Here is a 20,199-nt window from a genome sequence, read left to right as displayed (position 1 = left end):
TATGCCTTTGTATAGCAGCTAATGCAAACAGAAGAGCAGATCTACACTGTTGTTACTACCTCCTCTTTGTACTGAGTATCTTCCCGATGCTGTAGATGTCCAAGCTCCTGCTGCTGGTAAGTGCTACGGAAGACTATTCGGCTTCCTTTTGCAGTCTGCTCTATCCCCTGATTCACCAGGAGATACCATAGCTGTGGCTGCAGATTAGACTTTTCTCTCCCTCCCCCTGCGAGACCTCTGTGTGCTTTGACGTCATGTGTGCTCCTTTCAGTTGCCATGGCAGCCCCATTCCCCAAGCTCTCTGCCTGTCTCCTCTGGTAGGTTCCACAATGGTACAGCCAGCATCACGCTGCACAATGGTTTCCAGGCAGTGAAAGAGCGTGATTCAGCAAGCCACTCTTTTTTTTCCTCTCTTTTATTTCATCATTATCAGACATTTTGCCTCCCCTTTTTCTGTTCTGCTCTACCCTCTCCCCCAGGCTTTTATTTAGTTCTTTAAAGGAAAACAGTGATATACTTCGAATACAACTGCCCATCTTTTTATTTTATTATTATTATTATAAATAGCCCATTTTTTCCTCAGCGCTGTTTGGAATGTGATTTAAAAATACCACCTAAAGTCGCAGTTTGGGAGAAAGGTTTCTGGACGAGAATAGCTCACAAGCACGGAATGGTAGGTGGTTGATGCTAATATTCTATGACTAACTGCTTTCGCAGGGTGGGGTGATGAATATTGATTGCTGTTTAAAAAAAAAAAATGGGGGAGAGGGAGAGAGAGACAGGTTAATGAAGTAAACTGCTAACCGAAGCAAGAAGGCTGCAGCTGTTCATTTTGTGGCCAGAGAACCATCATTTTCGTGTGTTCGGGTGTGTATGAGCTTTTCTGTTTGGGCACTTTAGGTGACTGGTGATTGTGAGAGCAGCACAGAGGCACATCATGGACAGGAGTGTGAGAGTGCTTTACCAGCTGGCTCATGTAAACAGCAGTGTTTTAGTCAGCCTCATCACCTCTAACACTGCTTGGGGACTTTTGGGGGAAGGAGGTGTCTTGGCTTGCAATTCAGTAGAAATGAGTACATTATGTGGGTTATATAGTCCATACAGAGCCATATAAAATTTGAATTTGTAAAAATAAAAAAGAGAGAATAATGATAAGCAACTAGAAGATCCAGAGGACAGAAGTCTTGGCCTTTTGCAAAGTGGTTGAATGCCAAAAAAAAAGTCTGTGTGGGGAGAAGTGAGTATTTGACAAATTGTGTTGGATGTGGGGGTGAGGGTTGTTTTTCAGAAAGTGGTCTTTTAAGGTAATCATCACTCTTCTGCATTACTCTCAGATGCAAGTGAACAACTTGGCCCGTTGGATCTTACAGAACCACCAAGAGCTTTTAGGAGAAGTGTTTACAGCATGCTTCAGGCCAGTTATTTTGCAAAAGAGAATCTGTAGATACTGCAATGAAATCAATGTTGCTTTGCAGGGAAATCCTCTGGCAGAAAAGTTATTGCTACAGGAAGAAATGTTGGGTTTGTTTTTCACTTGTAGAGAGGCATTATTAGAAATAATACAAATTTGACTTGGATAATTAAGTGTTACAGCATTGTTTAATAAGCAGGCGGTGCTTCCAGTGAACCATGATGGACATATTTCACACCATTTGTGTACTGAGTGATTGTAAGCTTGTTTACACAGGGTCTTTTTGCTGCATAGCTTCACGATATCCTCAATGCAGCCTTCCCCTCCTCTGATATGTTCACTGTGAGTTTTGCCAGAGACTTGTTTAAAGACAAACCAAACCAACTCTATATGAAAATACAGATTTTGAAGAAAATGATGGCATAGAGTAGAAATTTTTTAGGAGGAAAATGAAAATGAGTATATTGTAAATGATCAGTAGAAACCTGAAATCAGCTTGCTGGAGGACACAGCTTGTCATGCAAGGCCAGCTCCAAAAAAAGAGAAAGGTTAAGATAGAATAGGATGGTGTTGGTACTGCACAAGGCTGTTCATCTTTGCCCACATGTAAGCTATCTTTGGTTCCTGTGCCTTGGGGAAAGTGCAGTGCACCAAACCTCTGGTATTTTAACCCTCTTTCAGAACATTGCTATGTAGTCACTACCCAGGAACACTCTGGAGTAGTATTTTCTTCTGTGGTGCTTCTGCTGTGTGCTCAATCTTCCTGCTAGGAAAGGTGGTATAGAAATACCTTTTCAATTGGCTCAACTAATGACTTTCTCTTACAGGGACACAGATGTGAATGACAAAGGTGATTTGATCTCAGCTGTTAAACAATATTCTTTCTCCCTGGCTCTCAGTAAACTGCACTCTTGCGCATTGCTCTCTCCTGCTGTTTCAGAGTATGCATAATTTGTCAGGGTCCTGTTGTAATTATGATTTTGTTGAGGAGTATTAGGATTACAGTGATGTTCCTAAATAGGATAAGGGCAAAAATAGCTTAACATATAAAATAAGTTGCCTTCAGCTGCCTGTCTGTCTGCTTGATATTAGAAAATGTCCTTCTCATTGTTAGAAATATGTGTGTACTGAAGGGGCTCTTTATGAGTAGACCTTGGGGATGAGTGTTTTGTAGTTCCCCCTGCCCCGCTGCCAGTGGTTGGCCTGTTTGCAGCCATTATTTAGAGATTTAATATTACTGGATCAATAATTGTAAGACAAAATATCTTCCAGCATTGTTACAGTACCAGATCTGGCTTGTGAAAACAAAGGGAGAGCTATCAAAATTTTCCTACCACGGTATTGGAGGATGTCATAAAGCTCACTTGTAGTTTGCAGTCCGTTGCAAAACTCGTGCAATTTAAGGGAGAGCTAAAGCAGGCCCAAAGGAGGAGGGTTTTTGCATATGACATAGTTTCTTTAAGATTTGGAAGGCAGAAAAACTGCATTTAGAGAAAGGTCCCCAGCTTTAAAATTGGTTATCTCTTAGACTGTTGTTCAATAGAAGCTACCCAGTTCTTTGGACAATTCCTGAATAACAGGAAATATCACCAGCTTGATGATAAATTTTCAAAACAAAGTAAGTCTTTAATTTTTTTTTTTTTTTTAATGGCAAGCATTCTATACCCATAGCCCCTCCCATTCCACTGGTTACATTTTGAGCTTATAATAGTACTACTAGAAATTATGAACTAAAAGCCTAGTGATTGCAGTTTTGCCACAGTTGCTGCTCAGTTATGTCATCAGGAGAAAAGGAGAGAGACTTCACTGGACCACAATACTGAATATAAATATAACCTGGCTTCCAGTGCTCATATTCTGCCGCCCTTTTCCATGGTTCTTGCATGCTTACTCTTTTGAAGGCCACTTGCAAGAAAAATTAACCCACATAAAAGGGCACGAGTTAAAAGAAAAAAATTCTGCATTTGCTGTGAGTTCTTTTTTTCTTTCTTTCTTGCAGCACCAACTGTGGAGGCAGACATAAGAAGAAGTCTTTCACAGAAACAAAAAAATCTTTTGTACTCAAGTACTTATCTAAAACTGGTCTAAAACTGAAAGCAACATACAACTTTAATTAGTGTGAAATATCAGGTATTAGGGCTATGTTTCCTTTATCTTATGCTGTGAGAGTGAAATTAAAGTATAGCTCAAAAGCAGTACAGGGGCTGGGACAGAATTTAATGGTCCCCTGTCCACTGTTTGCAAACGTTACACAGCTTTCCTTGACTTGCTATATTGTGTTTTAGCCTGATAGCCATAGCTTTATTAGCAAGCTTTAGAATCAGTCTTGGATAGTTGTTAGAAGAGAAGGACAGGAAATTAAAGTCCCAATAATTTCCAGTCTTGTTTGTTTGTTATGTAGAGAGATTTTTATTAAAGGATTTCGCACATGAACTCAACTAGTGGCAGTGAAATGTTCTCCTCAGCTTCATCTCTACAGAAGGGAGGTGAAGTCATGAACTTTTGTGTATTTTAGGATATCCTTGCCCATGCCTGGAGCATAGGACGGAGTCAGAGCCCTTGTTACAGCAAGAAAAAGAGCTGTCACATTTTCAGGCTTCCAGGTTTTTCTCCTGTCCAAGGAAAAGAAGAGGTTGATGACCACATGAGTGCAGACCCTTGGTCACATCACAGTAGTGACATGGGAAATTTTGGGTCTTTAGTTTCGCAGGACTGCTGTCAGCTTTTTACATTATAATAAACAGTAAAAGTTGGAGGTCCAGAAGAGCCTTCCAGTCAAGTCAATAGCTGCTTCACCAGGATTCTACACTAAGAGGTCAGATAACTCAGGAAATTAGGAACTGCTATTTGAAGTGGGATTTCAGGGAGCCTGAGTATGTGCAACTCTTGTCCCAGTTCAGTGTAGCGAGCCCTCTCTGGTTAAGCAGTGGTTTTCTCATAAGAATTTTTAATCTTCTAAGTACAAATTTTTAGTTCTCTTCTGAGCTATTTGAAAACATGTTGTGAAATGGTGGTAAGAAAATGTTGCCCAAATCTTCTGCGTAGTATTAGTCACCTAATTTTGTTCAGTGGTTAGACACCAGAGTGGTACATGCTTGATTATTGCTCCTCTCATTCGCTGTCTTAATACTACAACATTTGCTTTTTACCACATTTCTTTAGGTTATCTGTAAGTTTCTTAATTGCAAACACTTTGTCAGTTGAACGTATTTTGTCACATGTTTTGTTGTTTGTTTTTAAGAGGATGTTAATTTGATAAACAGTGGTAATTCACAGGCCTTTTGTTATGCCTATATGTATATATATCACAGTTTTTAAAGGTGTTCATAATATCACAAGTAAAATTTAATTTCAATCCCCAGGTATTAGTGACAGATGACTGTGTACAAATCTCAACTTGTTATAGTGAAAGTTTCTGCTCTTCCTTATTCCAAAGAAAAAATTTGAAGATCTGACCTGAGAAAGATAAGAAACAAAAATAATTATTTTAGAACAGTTTTATGATTTTTGGTGCAATCTGTTGTAATTTGAACAGTCTTGAACAAGAGCTCTTGAGCACTAGAGTCTGCCTGCCTTGAATTTTATCCTTTTTTTTTTCATTTTTGAGGAAAATAACCGTGACACCTCTCTCCCATTTAAACAACACTTCATTCTGCATTATTTTCTATCTTTGCATGGAAGAACAGAAATTTATGGTACAGATACTGCCTGTAACTGGATGCATTATGGTATTATGAGAGGAAAATCTTAAGTCTTTGTTATATGATGTGCAAATACTGACATTCTAGATTAGCTTAGTTTTCTGAACTTTTTCAGTGTCTATAGGACTTGAAAAATAAACCCCAAATACTTTTCTCTTTTTGTGCTTAGGGCTAGTATCAGAAACCTGTACCAGCAGCAGGCCAGACTCAAATATCAGCTATGGCAACCCATGCATGAAGTTGATGCCTTTGAACTATTTGCTATAGATGAGACATAGCACATGCTGTGGTGAGTCAACAATGTATTATTTTACTAAATCATAGTGCTTGGCAAAAAAAAATAGCGCTTAATGTCGAAGTGCATGCTGACTTTATGTTTTGGGGGGCAAGGGGGAAACATTAAAATTACAACTTCTAGTAATATTTAGTATACACGAGCGTAAAGCTGTCTTCTTATAAATGCCTTTTTCAAGAGTATTGTTTCTGCATTGTACATGTAGTTATCAGGTGGAGCGCACTGGGAATATGGTTTTGGTGAAAGTGTGAAGATAGCAAAATAATTTTAAAAATTCCTACATATAAAGTGTTCTGCACTTGATATATCTGCTGGTTTACACCAATTTTTGTAATTAATGTTTTGTATCTCTTTGATTTGGGGTGGAGGAGAGGAAAGGTTGTTTTCTTTCTCTTTTTGGATGACTGAAAAAGACTGAGGAATCCTGACAGAATTTTTTTACACATATCTCTTTATCCTGAGACAGGAAAATAAATTGTGAGAACAGTGATGAAAAGCAAATAGCCTTTTTTAAAAATACCATGTGGCTTTAACTATCTGTAAGTCTGCTAATAATTGTAATGCATAATTCTTACATAATAAGTCATTTTGATCCTGATAATTTCTTTAAGATGGCTCTGGTACACCTTTGGGAGATGAGGAATTGTTTTTAGATGTCCTATGTAATCACAATAGAATTATTGTGAAATCTTGTAACTCCTGAAGGTAACCAATTTTCTATTTAAAACAGCTTATATTAATTTTCTTTTCCCCCTAATGCTAGCTAGATGTTTTTCAGTTGCAGTCACCATAACCAGGATAAATTGAAAGCCAACAGCTTTAAAAAGAAGCCACAGATCCAAGTTGATCTGTGGACTTCAAGCAAATCTTGTGTGATTTGGCCTTTACCAGTGGCCAGTGTCAAATCTTATTCCTGGTGCTATTACACAAAGCGTAGATCCAAGTCACTAAAATGTTTCTACTCTTTCGTTAGGAGATAGAATTCTGTTGTTATTTGTAGATCAGGCAGAGATGGAAACACATAGTACGTGCTGACTGGTGGGTAGTAGTGATATGTGGCTAATATAACAGTAACGAAATGAGTGCTCTGATGACATGTCATTTTCATCCTTGGTAGAGCTGCTGAAAAAAAATTGAACAGGTGTCAGTTAAATCAATTTGACTCTGCTCTGGAGTAAAATGAGAGAGAAAGCAGCAGAAAGCAGTGCCTATAGTCCATTGAAAGAATCTGTGTTCTGTTGAAGCCTAAGGGGTTTCCTAGGGGGAGAGACCATATGTTGGACATGAATAGTGATTTGTGGCATCAAGAGTCCCAGTCTGGATGCTCATGTCCTTGAGCTGTGGACATCAAGTGGAAGCAAAACATTTATGTAGAACTTAAAAACCTCCCTGTATTACTACTGTGACATTTTTAACTTCTTATGGCTTTTAAGGCCTATTGCATTTGTCCTAGGGCAATTCTTGTTAGCAGACAGCCTTCATCTTGGTTTAATATGTGGACTCTAAAAACTGTGACACTTAACCTTTCTTATATGAATGGGTCTGGGTGAATTTTTAATTCATGATGAACCCCAAAACCATACAACCTTTTTTTTTTTTAAAATTTCTGTGGTTAGCAGCATATAGGTAACCTGCTAGTTGTAGATAATGAGAGCTTTAGATAAACTGGCAACAGCAAAGTATATATGATTGATGGTAGTTGATAGTGTTGTGCAAATAAAGGATTGTGTTAACATGTCCACAACGAACAGTAGCTAAAGAGAAGTTGCATGGAATTTTTATGGTGCCGTGTACATTAGCCCATAGTCATGGCAGTTCAGTTCCTCTCACCATTAACATTTTAAAAATTGCTCTATATGTAGAAACATCTTTCTGAAGAAGCTGGGTGACGATAGTACCCACTCTTAGCAATTTTACATTTAGTAGTATATGCAGTGCTAATTTTGGAATACAATGATACTTCTGTCTACAAGCAGTGTGACTTGATCATTTGTCTGTCAGGTCACCAAGATGTCTTTGTCTTAATGTTGTAGCTATTGATACTGCTGTGTGGCATTTGAAGCGTGCACCAATGGCTCTGTTCAGTGTACTTTCTCTCTGAGTTCAATGCACATCTAAGTCACCTCCTCCAGCTTTGTTCTTCCCAATTTAGATTTTAGGATGGGTAATCACTACAAATAGACAGTGGGTTTTCAGAAACAGTAGATGATATGAATCAAAAGAACTCAGAGATGTCATAGGTAGGCTGCTGCTTGAGAAGTTTTCCTCCCAACTGAAACAGTTTTAACAGACAAAAATAGTTAAATGTTTTTAACAGAAATTAAGGAATTTAAGGTCTTGTTCTGAAGCTACAGCTCCATAGAAGATGTCTGAAGGTGTCTTCAGGCATGTAATACAATACTTTAGCATGGATTTAAAGTTTTGTATGTGTATGAATTAGGGATACAGTCTTGTAAACACGCATGAAAAATACAATTTGAAATCTGGGGCCTTGATGTGCAAATGCTTATGCTTTCTGTGCAGGTCCTCTCCAGTTAATATTGGTCGTTAAGGCATGCAAATCACTTTGAACGTGTAACTATATTTTGTATTCAGCCATTTCTGTTTATGAAAATGCAAGCTTTATAGCTGTGGAACTTGTATGCGAAAACAGAAACCAGGTTTAAAACAGCATATAACTGTCAAAGTTAAATTAACTGCCAAACGACTTTTAAAAATGGTCAGGAAAAGTAGCATTTGGAGAACAAAAATACTTACCAATATTCATCACAAAAAAGAGCAGGTAATGAAAAAACTTAGGGTACTTTGTTTAACGTGAAAATAAGGTTAGTGCTATGGGTGATGGGAGTTTTGTAAAGGTGAGTTAGTAATTTTGGTAGAAATCACATGAGATGCACCATATCTGTGCAGATGAACAAAGTAAATTTTTTTTTTTTTTTAAGCACTTACAGAAAGATCTTCAAATGTTTCTTCTTCAGAAAGTCTTGGCTTGGTATCTTACAACTAGAGTTGCATGGTTTTATGAAACATTGCATTGGTTTCTCTTATGTTCATCCCTGTGTAAGTTAACAAAGAGAAATTCTGAACTCCATCTAGCCAAGTAAATGTAAAATAGCTCAGTAAAATACTGAGTTTTGTACAGTTACACCAGACTTGTATCAGAGGAGCTCAGAGCACAATTTTCTCTGAGAAACCTGTGGTTTGCTCCTCTGCCTTCTTTAATAGAAAAAGCCTATTTATATTAAATTTGCTGCATATGATAAATGTAAAAACTTATCTATTATTGATGGTGGCGATGTAATGAGCAACACTTTTTCCCATTTGAGAACTGTTGCCTTGGCATATTTCCAAAAGCTATTTGTCATGTGATCAACTACATACAAACAAAGGTTCTCCAGAAGTGACCTGTAATTGTCAACACTTTAACTGTTCACCTTCCCTACTCTTCAAAGAGGCTGGATTTTTTTCCAGAAAGTGCTGAGATCTTCACTTTGAATTACAGACTTCTAGTGGAACCACTTGATCACCCTTTATTTTAATAAGCTTCACTGGAAATGCTCATAAAAGGGAATTTTCCTGCTTTTGCATTTTTTCTTGTTGTTGATTTCCCCACTCCCCCCCTCTTTATTTGGGGTTGGGGTTTTGTTTTTTTTTTTTTTTTTGGTCTCCTCAGGGTATTGTTTTGCAGGAGGTTTTCACTCCATTTTGAACTCAGATAGCATTCTGGGTTTTTTTAGGCTATTACTTCTCATTCTGATTCATATCCTTTCTCCCTGCATCCTTGGTTTGTCTTTACTGATCCCTGTAGCCTGTAAGATTAGTATTTTAATTAAATGATATTGAAATGTAGCATTGTTGACTGTTGTGGTATTTGGGGTTTTTAATGCCCTAGGCTCAGTATCACATACATATGGGAAACTATGAGCTTTCTTTTAATAAAAAGTAGGCTTTTCATCCTACTTCTTGAAAAACATGAAGCTTGAGTATGTGAAAGTTTGAGGCTTCAAAAATATATAATCCTCCCACCAAGATTATTCCCTAGCGGTATCTCGGAATTGTGGGGACATATGACATGGTTCTTAGATGTTTGGGACTGATAGTCTTAAAAAATTATTTTTAGAGTTAGTTGGAAAGAGAAGATTTGCTATCCTTCTGAATGCTTGTAAAGACACGGACATACCTCTGTTGTTGTATCTATGTCTGCATTCCTCCAGTAGCTAGGAGGTAGTAGTTCCTCCTCTGGCCTAGGAAAAGTCAAGCTATTTATGCATTTAAAAAGTGAAAATGAAATTCTTCTAAAAATTCTGAGTGCAGATGTCTGTCTTTGGGGGATCTCCAGTTGTTTAATTTCACTTTGGAATACTGATGAATCAAATGCTTTTATTCCGCCATATGTCAGTCTGTGCATATTGAAAAGGAGTGAACTTACTTTATGAACTTAATACTTCCCTGTGCCAGGTGTGACCTGTGAACATATCACATGAAATATTTGTGTGTCTGCTGTATTTTTTGAGTTGCTGATGGGAAGAATAACTTTGTGCCACCTAATGGGCTAGTTCAGTATTTGGTAGGCTCCCATCACATCCTTATGGAAAATATCCAGGACTGGGCTATTGCTGTAGAATATGGGAGTACAATGTCAGACAAATATCTTCTGAACCTTTGAGTAGTTTTTCAGTGTGATTGTTATGAGTTGTATTAAAATAATTTGAATAGCCTGCAGAAGAATAAATGGAAATGCCAAATCAATAACAAAAAACACAGAGAATGGTGCCAGCGGAAGAGTGGAAAAGAGACCAAGACAGCAGTAAATTTAGCTATGTTAATGGGTATGGCATATGAACCCATATTATATAAAGTGGTGGGAAGTATTTTGTAACCACATGGGGAAATATTTTGCCTGCTTCCTCTTCTAGACTTGTCAGTGTGGCGTGTTGACTCTGTGCCTATTTCTTTATGTACTGTTTTTAGCAAAAGAGCCTTTTCTTATCACAATCTGTCAACAGGAGCAGAAACCTGAACATACCGTGTAGTACTGTCAGCTTTTCCTCTACTCACCTTCCCTCTGCTGTTGTGTGTATCAGAAAGAATGGGGAGCATTTGACTGTGAGTGAAGAGTGTAGCTCTTGTAGAGAGAAGCATCCGCAGTACTGGCAGCATCATCTATCATCACACTCATGCTCACTGCACTAGGGTTTAGGTCAAGTTGGCTCAAGGCAGCAGTATGCTAACAGCTGTAGAGGCATCAGGTTAGCTGCTTCGAGCTCTTGGGGCAGTCATTTCCCAACTATGAAAAAGAAGTAAAACAAATGAGAGATACACGTACAGGTGTATCGATGCAATGCAGCAAGTATGATGTTAATGTCATGATCCTTCTCTCTTAACTATTGTGTGTTGGGAGGGAGTGTGGCAGAGAAGTGAAAGGATAAAGCCAGATACGCGTGATAGAGGACTATCCAGAAAGGTGAGGTTATCCAGAGGTTATTTAAACTCATTGTACTTCCACAGCCTTATCTACAGCACCTGAAGTATCCTTGTTGTGTTGGATGCAGACTGCTGTGCAGTAGCAGGTTGGCAAGAAGAGAGCGAACGTTGCAGGCGTGGTCCAGTATTTGTACATTCTTAATATGCTCTAAATTCCTGGCAAAATTAATACTGGTGATGAGTTTGAGGAGATGTGATTATTAAATAGGCATTCTTGAGCGGCTGGGTGTTGAATAGCTCTGGCTTTGTTTTATAAAAATCATAATTGTTCAGGCTTACAGTTTTTAATCACTTTAAAGAAGATTAAGATTATAAGAACAGCAGTAGTCTCACAGGAAAAATCCATCTAGCAAAGGCTTTTGTCCTCAGTGGCCATTAGCTAAATATTTGGTGAAGAAAAGTAAGAACAAGTGTGCTGATTTTGGCTGGGATAGAGTTAATTTTCTTTATAGCAGCTAGTATGGGGCTATGTTTTGGATTTGTGCTGAAAACAGTGTTGATAACACAAGGATGTTTTAGTTGCTGCTGAGCAATGCTTACACAGAGTCAAGGCTTTTTCTGCTTCTTACACCACCCCACCAGTGACTAGGCTGGGGGTGCACAGGAAGTTGGGGGGGGACACAGCCAGGATAGCTGACCTCAACTGACCAAAGGCATATTCCACACCATATGACATCATGCTCAGCATAAAAAGCTGGGGGAAGAAGGAGGAAGGGGGGACATTCAGAATGATGGCCTTTTGTCTTCCCAAGTAACCATTACGTGTGGTGGAGCCCTGCTTTCCTGGAGATGGCTGAACACCTGCCTGCCGATGGGAAGTAGTGAATGAACTCCTTGTTTTGCTTTGCTTGCGTGCATGGCTTTTGCTTTACCTATTGAAGTGTCTTTATCTCAACCCACGAGTTTTCTCACTTTTACCCTGCCAATTCTCTCCCCCATCCCACTGGGGAGGAGTGAGAGAGCAGCTGTGTGGGGCTTAGCTGCTGATTGGGGTTAAACCATGACAATAAGATAAGCAATCATTAATGTTTCACTTGTGTCCTCCTGTATTCCAGAAGTCTGGTTTGGGGGGGGTGGGGATTGTTGTTTGGGGTTTTTTGGGTTTTGGTTGGTTTTTTTTTTTTCTTGTTTTGTTTTTGAGACAGAAATTGTTTCTTTGTGGTTTTTTGTTTGTTTTTTTAAAGTGATGTCAGGTGTAGATATTAGTCCTATCCTGCAAAAAAAAAAATTTTCTTCTTGTGTGAACCCACTGTAAGACTGCAGGGGCTTTGAAGGTAATATAAAGATATAATAGCATCCTGATAAGAAGTTCTGATTCACAGCAGATATGAAATCATTGCTAAAGGTAATGTTCATACAACAGACTCTGGAGTAATTGATCATGTATGTAGCTTTGTGTTAACATGGCTACTATCCCAAGTTAGTTCATCTAGATCAATGCAGCATATGATGCAGAGACTTCCTAATCTGCTTCCTTACTGCCTTTGTTTCCAGAAAAATGTAACTCCAGTTAGGTATCCAGCCAGTAGGGTTACTTTCCTTGGAGTAGTGCATAGGGAGGGCTGAGCAGGTGTCACTGCTCTCTGTTTTGGCCTGCCAGCACTGCATGAGAGGGGAGAAGAATGGGAGGATTTTCTTGTTTTATAAGCTGTTAGGATTGAAATAGAGCACACAAGAGAAAGCAGGGAGGAATTAATTTACCCTGTGTTTCATAGAGTGGACGTGAAGGTTTTTCTTGGTTGCACATCAGAACTAGATGACATAATGACCTATAATGGTATCCAAATGTTGTTGTCTCTGTACTCTCAAGACAAATTTTTCTCTGAGCTGAAGTGGTTACTGTTGTTGGCAGATTTCACCATTTAACTTCACGACTTCCTTCCTAGTCCAAATACTGTGTATATAATTTACCTGAGAAAATTCAGAGATAATATTTAAAGATTGGCTCATATCCTTAAATAGGAACATAAAAATAAAAGGCAAGAGAAAAAGAAAAATACATTTTAATGCTTCTTTTTGTGAAACAAAACAAACCCCCAAAATCGTCTCTGAGCTGTTCCTGAAAAAGATCTGCATGGCTTAATTGTGAATCATAATGCTACTTAAATGCCTGCATTAATTTTATGTTAGATTTCAGTCATCAGTGTGTAGATAGATGTTTTTTATGGCATCATGAATGCTTGATTTGCTGTTGCGCTAAAAATTAATTTTATTATCTGTCAAGCTGCATGAAGAGAATCTGGTGGATGACTTCCATGACAGATGAATGTTGAAAAAATTCCTACATGTTTGTACAATGGCAATGATCTATAAATCCTTTCATAAAAACAGTGATTTCAAGGTGGTCTATACTCCTTAATATAACAAATCTGTAGTGCAATTCTCTGCTTTTCTTTTGAGGATTTGAAAAAGTAAGGACAAGGATATATGCTTGGTTTTGGCTTTTTTAGGTAGCTGTGACAATTGTTAGTTGAGCTTACATGTGTAGGCTCAAATCCTCTATATAATTACATTGATTGCAGTAAGAATGGGACAATTTACACCAGTTGAGATTTGCATTCTGTAGGTTTGATTTAATGTTGTTTTTTAAGTGGCACTAGTTTTGTTGCAGAAAATCTCTTCTCTGATTCGATGGAGACTGAGTTTCTGGACTACAGACTTTTCCACTTCACCCAGCTTCATTTCTGAGCTCTTATGTCTTATTAATGTGGAAAAAATATCTCTGGCTGTCAACATTACACGCCATTGAAACTGTCACATGTGAAGCAGTATTGTCAAAACTGAAGTACTCAAAAACCTTGAGTGAAATGTTCTGACTCAGACGCTGCTTGATTTACATTTTGTGAGCTTGTAGGCTACCTTTGGGTCTCATTGTTAAGGTTTTCTCTGAAAACCAAAAGGGTGTAAAAAGATAAGACAGGCCTTCAGGAAACAAACCAGCTAATATGAAGTTACAACAAAAGTTTTTGGTGTCAGCAGTGGTGGAATAAATTTTACAGCAAATTTTGTTGGAAACACAGTTATGTATGGATCAACTCCCCAGCATCCTTACCAGGTAGAATGTGACCTGGGAAGTACTTTTTTTTTTTTCTTTTTTTTAAATAATTGTCAAGATCCCCCCAAATGGCTATCAAATGTTAAAATTACAAAAGGAAATATAGTTCTTTATATATAAAGGAAGCTTTCTGACACATTTATTGTATCTTGAAGTAGGAAGGTGAATTTGCACTGAGTTGCATCTCCCACAATCAATTTAGATGCACTTTGCCCCAACTTTTTTTCCACCTGAAACTTAGTATGATCTTGGCTAGCTGGTTTAAGAGTTTGTTCATCTGAATGGTCTGGACACCAGATAGTCTATATCAATTAGCCAACGAAGCAGAACTTGGTGGGGTCATGGAAACAGTACAGATGATCTAGATATATCCCTTGTGCTGTGCAGTCTGTTTTTATAGTTTTATAGTTCTGAGCCTATCGGGCTACTGTCTCATTAGTTTTTTGTCATTTTTGTCAATGAATGAAAGAAAAATTAAAGCTTAGTTCAAATTTTGAATGGTGTCAGGAACATAAGCTTTTTGACACTAGATTCTGGTGGTGTTAAAAGAAAATAAAGCCACACAATCCTCTCTCACTCCTTTTCTTTCTCAAATCCCTTTTGCAGTATAAGGAACATCTCGTAATGTCCTGTGTAATCGTCATGATACTGTTATCTGAGCTAGTTATGCTGCAGCTTTTCTTAAGGGTTTAACTAGTATACAGGACCAGATGCTCTGCTTCACGGCTCCAAAGTTTCAGTAGCTAGAGAGAACTGCAAGGAAGAGAGCTATAATCAAGTTAGGCTTTAGTGGGCTTGAAAATTATAACTGAGTTATGATATCCAAGATTTCAGAGTAAAAGTATAGCAAGCGCTTGAATTGCTAATCCTTGTGCAAGTGCTACTGTTTTTTTCCCCACTGTAAGAGTACTTTTGGACTAATGATTAATTTATGTGTGAGTTCTGTATTACACAACTGGTAAGAGATCAGAATAGATCAAAGTAGGCTTTGAGCTGGTTCAAGCTAGAATTGCTTGGGTGTTTTAAAAGGAGGAATGTTGAATTGTGGCAGGAGAGAAAACGATTTGCTGGTGAAGGCAGATGCTTCTTTAACATGGTGAAGGCAGTAGCGGCAGTTTTTAAAATGACAAGAAATGTTATGTATAAAATTAATTCCTAGAGACCCTAGGGCATATAAATCAAACAGTAGCCCATCATACATGACAATGTTTGGGTTTTTTTTTTTTTTTTTTTTTTGTAGGAAAGAGAGAAAAAAGTAATATGTTCTAAATCTTCTGTTAGGATTGACTGTCAGCAACAAAGTCCAAACTGGGATGTAAGTGATGATCACTAAAATAAGTTTGACCTCTGATCTCACACCTGGAAATATTGCAGAGAAACTTTCTAGTGTTCTGAACTAATTTTAATCATCTGCAAGCATATATCAGTTTATTTAGCAAGTCTACTCGACTCTGGTGAGACCCCACCTGGAGTACTGCATCCAGCTCTGGAGTCCTGAGCACAGGAAAGACATGGACCTGTTGGAGCAGGTCCAGAAGAGAGCCACAAAAATTATTAGAGGGATGGAACCCCTATGGGGTTCTCTATGGGGAAAGGCTGAGAGGGTTGGGATTGTTCAGCCTGGAGAAGAGAAGGCTCCAGGGAGACCTTATTGCGGCCTTTCAATACTTAAAGGGGGCTTATAAGAAAGATGGGGACAGACTTTTTAGTAGGGCCTGTAGTGATAGGACAAGGGGTAAAGGTTTTAAACTAAAGGAGAGTAAATTTAGGCTAGATATAAGGAATAAATTTTATATGATGAGGGTGGTGAAACACTGGAACAAGTTGCCCAGAGAGGCAGTAGATGCCCCAACCCTCGAAACATTCAAGGTCAGGCTGGATGGGGCTCTGAGCAACCTGATCTAGTTGAAGATGTCCCTGCTCATTGCAGGGGGGTTGGACTAGATGACCTTTAAAGATCCCTTCCAACTTAAACCATTCTATGATTCTATGAAAAGAAAAACTTGGCTGAGTAGATAAACAGGGTATAAACCAACACCCCTGAAGTAGGACTAATACTATTTCACAGTAGGTGTCTTCGCTGAGCAACTTGACCTAGCAGTTGTATGCTTATTCCCTTCTCCAGTAACGCCTCGTACAGATTTTGGTGTTGTCAAGCCTCAGGTTTTTGTTACCTGTCCTGCTGGGTTACAAAGCTCAGTTGAAGCTTCTCTTGATCTTGTGATGTGAGCTACTTTTGTTCTACCGCCTACTCAATTTCTTGCTGCTCTAGATAAACACTACTGCTTTGCCAAATTTGCCTGCAATTTAAACACTTGTATTACAATGCATGTCATTTTTGCAACTAACACAGTTCTCTTGCATGCAGGGATGTTCTGAAAGGATTCTGCTACATCATCATTTACAAGGTCTTTTAGTCTCTGCTCTTCATCGTTTTTCCAAGATACTCTTTTTGCATGCTAAAGGTGAAAGTGAGATAATGGTGAAACACAAATGCTAGACGGTTGTCTTAGCCTTCCATACATTATTGTAGCTGTAAACTTTTCCCCGCTTACTTATATACTTCTTTTTAACAGAAATGTCTTCCAAACATACTTTTGAGATATGAAGAAAAAAAACCCCAACCCCAAAACAGAGAACATGTGGCCTTTTCAGTAGTACCCTAAATTCTTCTTCTCTGCTTTCTACAGATGTCAGCAGAACTCTGTTTTTTGATCCCATCCAGAGCTCTTTGGAGGGGTGAAGAGGAGGAAGTTTGCTTTATTTCAGCTATCAGGATTACCAGTATTTTGCCTTAGAACTTGCTTCTGAAATAAAAACAGATTCAAGAATCAAGTTACTCTTACTGTTGTGCCTTAAGTGACAAAACTGTTGTTCCTCCTCTGCTGCTGTCTTGCATCTATCACCTCTGTTCCTTTTCAGTGTCTGCCCTTTCCTCTCCGAATGAGTTGCTTTTTAGTTTCATCCTTTGCTGGTTCTGTGTTAGAAACTGTCCTTGAAAACATTTGGTGGATATTTCCAAAAACAGATGCTCAGAGTAATACTATGTGAAATGTCCAAAAGAACAGCGGCATGATTTTGGGTTAGATCCGCAGGCTCTTTTTGCGTCTAGTGCAGCTCAAGGTGACAAGTAAGTGTGATGTTAAAGATATTAAAGAAAGTTAAATGACTTCTTCAACACAATACCATGAAAATTCACCTCTGTGAGAAAAATTCAGATTCAAGATGTAGAGGAAGTTCAGACTAGCAAGTCTGTACCTTGAAAAGCTTGGCTGTAATGAGACTGTTTAGTAACCATGCTGGAAATGAAACAGACTTCCTTGCCTAGGATGCTCTTTTATTCAGTCAGTAAATCCTTTAATTCCTTGCATAGCATAATCTGTGAAAGATTCTCAAAATTTTCTTGCTGCTGTCCAGTCCAGAAATCAGTAACTGTTTCAGTTAGTTCACTGGATGCCATGGCTCTGGCTGGGGAACAGGTAGAACAGACAACAACAAAACAGTGTACCTTTGTTTTGCAGGATTTCTTTCACTGATTCTCCCCATCCGCCCGACATGAGGCGCTTGCTTTTGACACTTGAAAATGATGTTGTTATTTATTTTCAATCCTTATGTTCTAATGCAAAGCTTTGACTTGGAGTTGAGAGTTATCTGAGTGAGCGAGTGCCATGAATGTCTTCTGTTGTCCGTGAATGGGAATGTCTCTGTCCTCCAGGAATTGTAGCACTGAGCTGCAGTTTGGAAAGACTGCTGCAAAAGACAAGCATATGTAAAGATAACTAGCAGGCTTGGCAGCTAGATGGAGGTGGAATGGGGATAGACATAGCAAGGTAGAGGCAGAATGAGTTTTAAACAAAGTAAGACTTATATTTAACTGCCATTATGTTGGATTTGTATCTGTTACATCATTGCACTTAATGGCACATGAAGAGCTTTGCAATGTTGATTACACCTTAAACCCATGGAGAGCTTTTTCATGTTGATTACACCTCCACCTGATATTGTTTACATTAGCTTTAATGAATATATAACTAGCCATAAGCCCCAAAATTTTCATTTATATTCATGGTGAATAGTATTAGTGTTTCTCCTGGTAGATTTCATGGTTGTACATTAATAAAACTTTCTGCTCTTTATTATCGTGTATGAAAATCAAAAATGGTGTCGAGAGATCTAAGCCATTATTCCATCTTCAATACTGAGTAATATTGCAGACTGAGAATGTGAAATTCATGTGTAGAATCTCTTTGTTCCTATAGCAAAAAGAAATATTTGGGCTCAAAGCTTCTGCTAAGCTAGTAAGTCATCAGAATGAATAAGATTTTCATTATGGTTTTGGTATTATGAGTTTATGTTAAATATTGCTCTTTAGTAAGTGATGGAAGCATTTTGTTTCAGTTAGGGTGAGGCCCAAAATACATCTGCCTACTTATCAGAAAGAACAGATGCTGCCATTAAATTGCTCAAATTTACCATCAGAAAATGGTGTTGCTTTGGTATTACACTTCTTTTTTGGCACTTAGACCTTATACTCAGTTATTTTTTTCATGTTAAATGTCAGCCTTTTAATGATGGCTTCTCCATAGTGCATATAATGGGGAGTTTAAAAAAAAAAAAAAAAGCAAGCTATGCTGGGGTTTACTGTAATTTCCTGTTGTGAGATATAAAATGCAGTAAATTTGAGGAATACAAAGCCATTTCCTCAGGACACAGAACTTGGCCTCTTTGTGCATGTGGTATTTTGCACTGTTTTCCATGCTACACAATTTTACGGCTTAATTCTCTAGCACAGTGCGTCATCAGCATTGCTTATTTGCATTGACTTGTCAGTCTTGGTTTTGTTTTGTTTTGTTTTTAAATAAATAGAATATGTAGTAAATCATAGCTGGCTTTTGAGACTTAAAATTAAGTCAGTGAATGAATTGATTTGTCCTTGCATATAGTAAATAAGTGTTTGTTTGTTTACAAAGTACCAAAGGATGCTGGTTGGGAAAGTCCCTTGGGAGGCAGTCCTGAAAGGCAAAGGGGCCCAGGAAGGCTGGGCCTTCTTCAAGAAGGAAGTCTTAAGGGCGCAGGAGCGGGCTGTCCCTGTGTGCCATAAGACCAACCGGTGGGGAAGACAACCGGCCTGGCTGAACAGGGAGCTTTTGCAGGGACTCAGGGAAAAAAGGAGAGTCTACCACCTTTGGAAGAAGGGGCGGGCAACTCAGGAGGAGTACAGGGATCTTGTTAGGTCATGCAGGGAGGAAATTAGAAAAGCAAAAGCCCAGCAAGGACTCAATCTGGCCACTGTTGTAAAAGATAATAAAAAATGTTTTTATAAGTACATCAACAATAAAAGGAGAGCCAAGGAGGATCTCCATCCTTTGCTGGATGGGGGGCGGAACATTGTGACCGAGGACAAGAAAAAGGCTGAGGTACTTAATGCCTTCTTTGCCTCTGTGTTTAACAGCCAGACCAGTCATCCCCAGGGTACTCAGGCCCCTGAGGTAGAAGACAAGGACGGGGACCAGAATGGAGCCCTCATAGTCCAGGAGGAAGCAGTTAACGACCTGCTACGCCACCTGGATGCTCACAAGTCTATGGGGCCAGATGAGATCCACCCAAGGGTACTGAGGGAGCTGGCAGAGGAGCTTTCCAAGCCACTTTCCATCATCTATCAGCAGTCCTGGTTAACAGGGGAGGTCCCTGATGACTGGAGGCTTGCCAATGTGACGCCCATCTACAAGAAGGGCCGGAAGGAGGACCCGGGGAACTACAGGCCTGTCAGCCTGACCTCGGTGCTGGGAAAGATTATGGAGCGGTTCATATTGAGTGAACTCAACAGGCAAGTGCAGGTTAACCAGGGGATCAGGCCCAGCCAGCATGGGTTCATGAAAGGCAGGTCCTGCTTGACCAACCCGATCTCCTTCTATGACCTGGTGACCCACCTGGTGGATGATGGAAAGGCTGTGGATGTCATCTACCTGGATTTCAGCAAAGCCTTTGACACCATCTCCCACAGCATTCTCCTTGGGAAGCTGGCAGCTCATGGCTTGGATGGGCGTAGTCTTCGCTGGGTAAAAATCTGATTGGATGGCCGAGTCCAGAGAGTAGTGGTGAATGGAGTTAAGTCCAGTTGGCGACCGGTCATGAGCGGTGTTCCCCAGGGCTCCGTTTTGGGGCCAATCTTGTTTAATATCTTTACCGATGATCTGGATGAGGGGATTGAGTGCACCCTCAGAAAGTTTGCAGATGGCACCAAACTGGGTGG

The 20,199-nt window shown here is 39.1% G+C and overlaps 1 protein-coding gene across 1 annotated transcript in view; it reads left to right on the top strand.

The window, feature by feature from the left end:
- Window positions 1-254: 254 nt before the first annotated feature.
- MAPK10 (mitogen-activated protein kinase 10) overlaps window positions 255-20,199 on the top strand; it is a 182,780-nt gene continuing 162,835 nt past the window's right edge. The window contains exons 1-2 of the mRNA XM_075708695.1: window positions 255-317; window positions 584-673. Of these exons, the coding sequence (XP_075564810.1) occupies window positions 255-317; window positions 584-673 (153 nt within the window). The remainder of the gene's footprint in view (window positions 318-583; window positions 674-20,199) is intronic.

Source organism: Pelecanus crispus, chromosome 4, assembly GCF_030463565.1.
Source record: "Pelecanus crispus isolate bPelCri1 chromosome 4, bPelCri1.pri, whole genome shotgun sequence".
Lineage (NCBI taxonomy): Eukaryota > Metazoa > Chordata > Aves > Pelecaniformes > Pelecanidae > Pelecanus > Pelecanus crispus.
Note: the sequence above shows the minus strand (reverse complement) of the source record. Positions and strands in the feature narration are given on the sequence as shown.